A 9,273-nucleotide genomic window follows, 5' to 3' on the forward strand; every position below is an offset into this window, starting at 1 on the left:
ACGCCGGCATTCATGACGAATTTATGGAGAATCTATCAAATGAGCCAAAGCTTGGGTGGTGGGAGTTTAGTTCTTGGCAAGAGGTGAAAAAAAGGATGAATGAAAGTACGATTTCGCAAAAATGCCACTATAATCTATGATGATCAGATGGGTTATTGTGATCAAAACTCTATTGCTCCTATGGACGAAGACCAAGTTCAACTTGAGAAAGTGATAAATTATATAGAACTAAGGGAGCCAAGTTAATGACTTGGCAAATAAGGGCCTATTTATTAAAGCCACAAGGTTCTCTGATGTCCATGCATTGAGTCAAGAGATTTCATTAAATCTTGAGGGATAAAGCTTTTTCTCATCTACATAAAGACTAATTTTCATTGATAGGGTTTCTATTGTTGGGTTCATGCTCTATTGGACATTGAAGGGTAGTTGAACGATCATACAAAAGATCTTTAGAATATGATAGCCATTATCAATGTTCTTCTCTTGAGAATTCAATCATCTTAGTTTGCATTAATGCTAGAGGCCCATTTCTTAATAAGAAAATGAGGTTTGCGATTGTCAATTGGGTTCTAATAATGTCTGGCTACTTTTCTACACTGGAGACCCATAGATCAAAATCTCCAAAATACAATGCGATGGAGGGGCCTTTAAATTTAGTATCGCTGTAATGATTTCCCATTAGCGAATATACCTTTTAAAGAAGTATTGAATCAGAGACCACATTAAGTTTGTACAAATCGAGAATCCAAACATAGTCGTACGATGCTCAAAAAGGTTTCATTTGTACAAACCCTAACATTTTAAGCTCTAATACATGCTTTTCAAGAAACCTGAATCTGTTACTGTTTCTTTCTTCACCGTACTATCATCTTTCTCCACTAAACAATCATTCTCTCTTATTTTCTTGTTATTTTGGTCATCCATCCAAAATTCATGATTCCTTGTAGCCTTATACTCCCTCCATATGTCAAGCAAAGAAGAAGTCTCAACCAATCGATTCACGTTTTTCCATAAAAGATTCAAATCCTGCTGATTCTGAGTCAAATCCTTGTGCTTGAAAGGCAGACTGCGAAGTAGAAAAGAGTAGTTCAATAAAAGATCTGCTTGAACAGGCTGAATTTTGATTTCCTATGCATGTAAATGTGAATATAAAGGTTTTTCCTACAAATGATTAAGGGAAGGCATTGTAGAACCCACGCTGCTGTGGTCACCAAATGCGCAAGAGTGTCCTAGTCACCACCATACCAAAGTTAGTCTTAATAGCAATACTAATTATTAACAAGATGAATTTCATTCATGTGACCTGCCCTCAATGGCGAGCGTGAATTGCAAGCTATGTGTGATGGCAAGCATGAATTGCAAGCTCTGTGTGCGTGCGTGTGTGCATGCGTGTGCACGTGCGCGTGTGCATGCGTGTGTATGTACGTGTGTGTGTGTGTGTGAGAGAGAGAGAGAGAGAGAGAGAGAGAGAGAGAGAGAGAGGAGAAGAAGAAGAAGAAGAAGAAGAAAAGAGAGAGAAACAAGGGGGAAGAAAAAAGTGGAGGATTTCAAGGGATTAAGAAGAAGAAGAGCAAAGAGAAAGAGAGAGAGAGAGAGAAAAGTTGGAGAATTTCATGGGATACTCACATGCTCCTCTAATCAATGCATCCCAAAATAAAGTGAACATAAAAAATAACTAAATACTTGATTTTTCCCTTTCGAGGCCAAATGCTTACCCATTAGGGGCAAGCCAAAAACAAGAGTGGACGCGTTTTTGGCCTATCCCCTAGGGGTAGCCTTAGCAACGATGCAATTTGGGCAAAGCAAAAATTAGGCATTTTTAGAATTTTTGGAAGTGCATTTTTCCTATTGGACAATATGTTGACATGTAGCTTCTCTTCTTCATTGGGCTTGAATGCAGACTTTAATGTGGTTGACTTTCTCTCTTTCTCTATCTCTCCTTAAGTCTTTTTACACACCATCTTCACCTTTTTCCCAACCCCCCCCCCCCCCCCCTCTCTCTCTCTCTCCCTCTCTCTCCTTTATCTCGTATAGTCTTCCTCCACATCATTTCCGGTGGATTCCTTTTTGTTAGCTTTTTTTATCTTTATGAATGATTAAATATCATTCACCTTGTTTTACAAGATGACGAAAGTTCATATTTAGATGTCTCCTCAAGAACTCGTCTTCTTGATCATCGATTGACCCCACCCAAGTAACTACTAGGTGATCAAGAAGACGCGTCTTTTTGGAAATTGTTGCTGCCAATGCAAGACCAATGCATCTGTACGCTGGGTTGTTTTTGAACAATGCATGTGATGCTTGCATCTCGACAACTACTTGACGCTGGTGAACTTCTGTACGGCTCTCATCGGATGGGCGTCGAACATCGACGATCTGCCACCCCTCTAAGCTGCGACCTCTATGACAATGTTTCCCACATTAAACCCTTGAGGATCGAGACTGTGGCGAAAGTTGACTCTTCCATGGAGGTCAATGAGGTGGTGCCTGATACTTATGCCACTACAATGGTGTAGGACTCATATGCAGCTAAGGCAAAGGCTGGCAAATGGGATGATAAGATTGACGAGCTCTTGATTGCTGATGTAAAAAACGCTCTCAAGCTTTTCAACGCTCGCCATTAGGACACTCGATCACGAGACTTCAAAGATCTTTAAAGCCCCAGTAGCTATTCACCCGGACTCTATTTGCAGGTCCAATACTCTCGACTCCGTTCTTGTGGTTTCTTTCTTTTGTTTATGGAAAAGGTACCCTCTGCAGAGAAATTTCCTCGCTGGTTTGCAAGTGCGTATCAGCACAAATGCACTGTCAGGGACTTTCGGTTTATAGGCAAAGGTTTTTTTCAAGTCTCGGTTGATAATGATGTTGAAAAGGACTAGCTCATGTCGTGTTCTGTGGGCTACCGAGGGAATTTGGTGTACTCCATCCCCTCGTCTGCTATGTTTTCCCTTGAAGATGTTCTTCTGCATCAATGCCCCGTATGGGTGTACTTCACAAGTATAAGCGAGTTGTTTCTGTCTCAACTGGAAACTATTGCTTCAACCCTTGGAAGAGTACTTTACATGCCTCCACTACAGTCCAAGAAAGGTGCGTCCAAAGCTTGCATACTGTAGAAATTCTCCAAATGACGATGTTTAATGGGTGGGATGTCATACTTCAAGTCCGCTTTGGAACCTTTCCCGATGCATGCTATCATTGCAGGAAATCGTGCCATTTTGATAAACTTTGTCCTCTACGTATCGTAATGGCGGCCCCTCAAGAGGATCAATTTTGTTGACTCAGATGTCGAAGAGACCGCCGCTAATGCACGTGAGACCAAGCTGATATTAGCTCCAGCTCACGGGAATCAAGGGAATAGCCGTCATGCATGCATTTTGGATAATGCCAGATCAGTTAAGAGCCCTAAACATTCTTCTCTCCGGGTGACTAAAGGGGTCACGCACCAAAACGCTACTTTCACGAATCTATATGCACCACTTCAGGATATTGATGACGATGACGAATTTCCACTAGGCTTTAACCATGGAATGCTCCTTTCTTAGCTAGAATGTCAAAGGGATTTGCTCATTTTGGAAACAAGTGGCTGTTTATAGGACGATATGCAAATATCGACCTGCAATTTGTGCGTTGCAAGAGCTCAAGACGGGCTCCTCTTCTCTTGCATCACTGCAATTAGATGATTATGTGTGCTTTGCCAATTGCCCTCACAAGGGCAAGGGTGGTACAGCTTTTCTTATTTGATCCTTCTTAAAGCCCAAGTTGGTAGCGATTGGGGATCATGGGAATTATATTGCTATGCAAGTAACCACCAATGATGTCACCTTCTTATGCATTTCTGTTTACGCTTCAAACAATCCACAGGAACGTGCGAGACTATGGCACCATTTACAAACTCAATTCTATGGTCGACAAGCTATCTATGCTAGGGATTGGAATATGACAAGCCACACTTTGGATCGCTCTCATGACGCCCTACTTTCACCGCTTGAGGAGACTACATGGGATAATTTCCTCTCTGCATCTTCTCTCTTTGATTGGATCTCTTTCACTCCTCTTCAGACTCTTTGTGTTTACACTTGGCATAATAGACATGTTGATTCTACTTGGAGAGTTGCACGGCTAGATCGTTTTTAAGTTTCCCCCGACGGATGGTGGCTTGATCCGAGACTTAAAGGAGAGGTAATAAACAATTCTATCATCTCATAGCATTTGCCTATAGTCTTCACCTTCAAATGTTTAACAGATTCGGCCTCTATAAGAGGGCCTTTACCTTTCAAAATGAACGTAATTTAGTTTGGTAAAGAAAGGTTTGATAGCCAAATCACTCGGACGTGGCTCTACACTCATCGTCAAACTCAGTATCCTGTTGATCGATGGGAAAAATGTTTGGCCACTGTAACACAAGTTTGTAAGCATTATGGGAGACATCAGGCTCGGCTTCATAGACAACAAGAATCATCTCTCAGTGCAATAAGAGTCTCTCTTCTCGCAGCTCTGCAGATTCAACCAAACAGGAGTGCAACTTTGTTCAATCTACACTGGTGAGGATTGCTCCTACTTGGCCAACAAGTGTGGTCTATAGGCCAACCAGAGATCTAATTGATTGTTCCCTTTCAATGGAAAGTAGCTTTGCTTGGTGACAAGAGCACCATGACGGTATATCAAGAGCAGGTGTGGAATCTTCTTCGGGCAATCTTGCTTCAATACATTTGGCAAACTCGTAATGACGTAATTTTTCGTCAGCAAAAACTACTTCATGATTTGTATCCAAAGATGCAAGAGCAGTTTTTAGAAGTACTCAGATTTTACTCCTTTAAGTCTGATGACTTAAAAATTGCTTATAGAGCGTTGGCTTGACTGAACTTTTCTTATTTTCTTAATAACAAAATTTTCTCTCTTCGCTAAAAAAGAAAATAAATAAAGAACGAGTCTTCTTGTCGTCATCTTACCGGAAAGTTCATATTTAGATGGTTCCTCGAGAATTAGGGTGGACGCGTCTTCTTCTGTGGTTGCTTCCAGTCTGCCATCGTGCTCATCAGGAGATTTAGGAAGTTTCGCCTTGCAAATGTAGCGTGCTCTAAAACGCAGAAAGACGAATAATTAGTCCATATGGTGCAGCTTGACGTTTGGGGTTGCGGTACGAAGATGGTGGAGGAATAGCTCTTTCCACGAAACACTTCCAATCTTACGTGAGCCGCTCGCTAGAAAAAAGGATGCTGCGCAATCACAACATTGTTTGCCGTACAAAATGTAAAGCAGAGATGGCCATTGGCAAGACCTCATCAATCACAAGCGTGATCGCCAAATGAAATCGAGACAAGATCTTACCTCGATCGACGTTGGCCATGCTGCGGCATTGTGGAGGAAGCCGGCTCTGGAGGACCAGATTTGAGTGTAAATTTCCAGATGACTCAAGAAGGAGACAAGACTGGTGCATGATGGCAGATACGATAGAGTTCCTGAAACGATCACCGCGAAATTAGCAAGAGCCGAAATCAATGAATACAATTATGCTTGTGACGGGAATAATTCCTTGAGACCTGTGAAAATTCTTGTTATACTCAATTATGCTAACGGCTACAACAATTCCTGTGACAAGTCACGAGCACTTCACGAAACCGAAAATACGCTACGTTCCCCGAAAGCTTCACAAATAGCATGAAAGCACCCTGATATTGGAGAGAAAAATAAGAAACGGATGGAGGAAAAAGAGAAAACACAGAGAACAGACAATGGCGAAGAGGAAGCACAGCACGAGAAACTAGGATGTTCCTAAGGGCCTTAGCACATGGATGGGGCTAGCATGGGAATCCTTTTGTCATCATTACTCACATCCTACACCAATTGGTCTAGGATGGATTTAGAATGGGAGTAGCCACCTTTTCTCCCATCTTGGACCATGGCCTCTAGGATGGATTTAGAATGGGAGTAGCCACCTTTTCTCCCATCTTGGACCATGGCCTCTAGACAATGGGTTCCCCTTTTTTAGGGATTCAAAAACATGCAAGGATGGCATGCATCCTTGTCCCCACGTGGTCCCCACCTCCTAAACACATGAAATGTTGCCATGTGCCCTCTTCCTCCTAAACCCATCCCTAGTTCTTTTTTTGTTAGCACATGGTGGGATGGGAATATGATAGAAATATGTATGGGACCACTTGGGACCACCTTTTCCCATTCCCATCCTATTTCTTCCCATGTGCTAAGCCCTTAAGTATATGGGACAGTTGCTATTTATATAGGCTATTGTAATAAGTAGCTAATAATACTTCAATTGATCTAACCGGCTTCCAATGTGCCACATGGCTTCTCAAGATTTTAGAGTTTCATAAAACATAAAACGCTCTAGTGCTGGCCAAGTAACCAAGAAGTTTGTATGTAATGTGGAAACCGACACGTGTACATTGGGCAACCGGGGATCCCTTATGATTTTTGTAAAGGGAGTTGGGTAACACCCATGGATCGAGGATCGTCGCTAGTTGCTTCCCCTGTGCATGGTGCACGGGGGCCATGTGATGGCGGTTGTGACCTGTGGGAGGTGTGTGCTGGCAATGCTCGACATCGCAGTCTACGGCTGGCGACACGGGTGGGCGAGCGAGAACCCCAGATCGTGGCAGCGTAAAACCTTCGTGCGGAGAGAAGGGAACCCACGACCCTAAGGGCAGCGGTGTGACGGAGGATAGCTACCTAGTTGGTCCTGCCAGTAGTCATATGCTTGTCTCAAAGATTAAGCCATGAATGTGTGTAAGTATAATTTTCTTGTACTGTGAAACTGTGAATGGCTCATTAAATCAATTATAATTTCTTTGATGGTACCTCGCTACTCAAACAACTGTAGTAATTCTATAGCTAATACGTGCATCGACTCTCGACTTTCAAAAGGGACACATTTATTAGATAAAAGGCTGACATGGGCTTGCCCGGTGACATGGTGAATCATGATAACTTCCTGAATCATGCTGGCGATGCTTTATTTAAATTTATGCCCTATCAACTTTCAATGGAAGGATAGAGGCCTACCATGGTGGTGATGGGTGACGGAGAATTAGGGTTCGATTCCAGAGAGGGAGCCGGAGAAACTACTACCACATCCAAGGAAAGCAACAGGTGCACAAATTACCCAATCCCAACACGATGAGGTAGTGACAATAAATAACAATACTGGGCTTTTACAAGTCTAGTAATTGGAATGAGTATAATCTAAATCCCTTAACCACGATCCATTGGAGGGCAAGTTTGGTGCCGACAGCTGCGGTAATTCCAGCTCCAATAGCGTATATTTAAGTTGTTGTAGTTAAAAAGTTCGTAGTTAGATCTCAAGGCGGGGCGAGCAGTCCGCCTCTTCTGGTGTGTACTGGTCGCCTCGTCCTTTCTATCGGGGACGCACTCCTAGCCTTAGTTGGTTGGGACACAAGTTTGGCATTGTTCCTTTGAAAAAAATAGAGTGCTCAAAGCAAGCCTACGCTCTAAATACATTAGCATGGAATAACGCGATAGGACTCTGGTCCTATTGTGTTAGTCTTTAGGACCGGAGTAATGATTAATCGGCACAGTTGGGGGCATTCGTATTTCATTGTTAGATGTCAAATTCTTGGATTTATGAAAGATGTTCGAACTACTGCGAAAGTATTTGCCAAGGATGTTTAAGAACGAATGGTGGGGGCTCCCAGACAATTAGATACCGTTGTAGTCTCAACCATAAACGATGCCGACTAGGGATTGGCGGATGTTACTTTGATGACTACGCCAGCACCTTATGAGAAATCAAAGTCTTTGGGTTCCAGGGGGAGTACAGTGGCAAGGCTGAAACTCAAAGGAATTGATGGAAGGGCACCACCAGGAGTGGAGCGTGCGGCTTAATTTGGCTCAACACGAGGAAACTTGCCAGGTCCAGACATAGTAAGGTTTGATAGATTGAAATAGACAGTTCCCTCTCTTGACAATGTATCGTTGATTTCTCCAAGAATTCCAAGAAATCATGTTGCGAGATGATCTCCCACCCTTGCTCCCATTGCCGAGTAGGACTAAGGATCACCGCTTGAATTAGTCTCAAGCTCAGCTCTGCCCAATAACTTTTCCTACACGCTTTCAAAATCCATGGAGGGTGAATTGAAGCAACAATTATCTTAGTTACTATGCACAGGTTTTATCCGCCCTTCACCCTCACCATTTACAGCTCCTATCCTCATCATCCAAAAGAAGGATAAGTTAGGATATCTTCGTGTTGACTATCGAGTACTAAACAAGTTGACCGTGAGCAAAAAGTTTCCCATGTCTTGCCTCGAATATATCTTAGAAAGACTCAATGATGCAAAGAATTTATTTAAGGTTGATATGAAGAGTGGCTACTACTAGTGTAACATGCAATGATTATCTGATTGTGTAATCACATTAAGACCTTCTTTAAACCTTATTGCAAGGAGTTATAGTTATGCACCATAGAGAGAGAAGGAGATGAGAGTAGAGAGATAATAGAGACAACAATCGATTGGGCCCCTGTACCCATTGAGGGCCCCCTCCCCCAATCAGGGGAGAATTTTCTTTATACTTGGAGAACTTAGAAATACAAATAACACTCTTCGAGAGAGCATGGAAGCGCACTTTTGAAGATACAATGTGCACACATATTGCTAACCCAATGACCTGAGAGGCAACTCCAACCAACACTGAGACCTTGATGATGTCCACACTAATGATGTAGGGAACTTCTTAAGGCAAGGAAGAGGCTTATGCTATCCATCGGAATGCAAGGGTACTGTGTGAGTGAGAGAGGCAACTCCGACCAACACTGAGACCTTGATGATGTCCACACTAATGATGTAGGGAACTTCTTAAGGCAAGGAAGAGGCTTATGCTATCCATCGGAATGCAAGGGTACTGTGTGAGTGAGAGAGTGAAAGCTGAGAGTAATAGAAGTCGAGAGAGAGCTGAGATATGGAGCTGAGAGTGAATTGTGTAAACTGCAAAAGAGAGCTAAGAAAGTGCTGATGAAATAGTGATTGAGCCACGTGCCCTGCTGACATGGCAAGATGACAAGACTGCTCATGTGGCACTAGGTCCGTGATTCTGACATGGCATGCACGAGGCAGTCAATGACGTGGCAATCGGGTCTTGTTGACATGGCATTGGGTGATGTGGCACCCAGGAGTGGCATTGGTGATGTGGACCTACGAGGGGCAAGTGCCGACATGGCAGTAAAGTTTGCCACACGACAGATAAGATGTGCCAGGTGGCACAAGCTTCATAAGATGGAATCTTTTAAAGATTTTGACA

The 9,273-nt window shown here is 42.9% G+C and overlaps 1 protein-coding gene and 1 pseudogene across 1 annotated transcript; one reads left to right on the forward strand and one right to left on the reverse strand.

The window, feature by feature from the left end:
* Window positions 1-807: 807 nt before the first annotated feature.
* Window positions 808-5,527, reverse strand: LOC147889921 (uncharacterized). Its single transcript, XM_087391035.1, has 4 exons — window positions 5,329-5,527; window positions 4,950-5,077; window positions 1,166-1,229; window positions 808-958 (listed from the first exon to the last, which is right to left on the reverse strand). The coding sequence occupies exons 1-4, from the start codon at window positions 5,355-5,357 to the stop codon at window positions 808-810; spliced, it is 372 nt and encodes a 123-aa protein (XP_087247161.1). The 5' UTR covers window positions 5,358-5,527.
* Window positions 5,528-6,687: 1,160 nt separating this feature from the next.
* On the forward strand, window positions 6,688-7,783 carry LOC147889922 (18S ribosomal RNA; annotated as a pseudogene).
* Window positions 7,784-9,273: the final 1,490 nt, after the last annotated feature.

This window comes from Dipteris shenzhenensis, chromosome 19 (genome assembly GCF_047967505.1).
Source record: "Dipteris shenzhenensis isolate YYH24624 ecotype China chromosome 19, Dip_SZ_1.0, whole genome shotgun sequence".
In the NCBI taxonomy this organism is placed as follows: Eukaryota; Viridiplantae; Streptophyta; class Polypodiopsida; order Gleicheniales; family Dipteridaceae; genus Dipteris; species Dipteris shenzhenensis.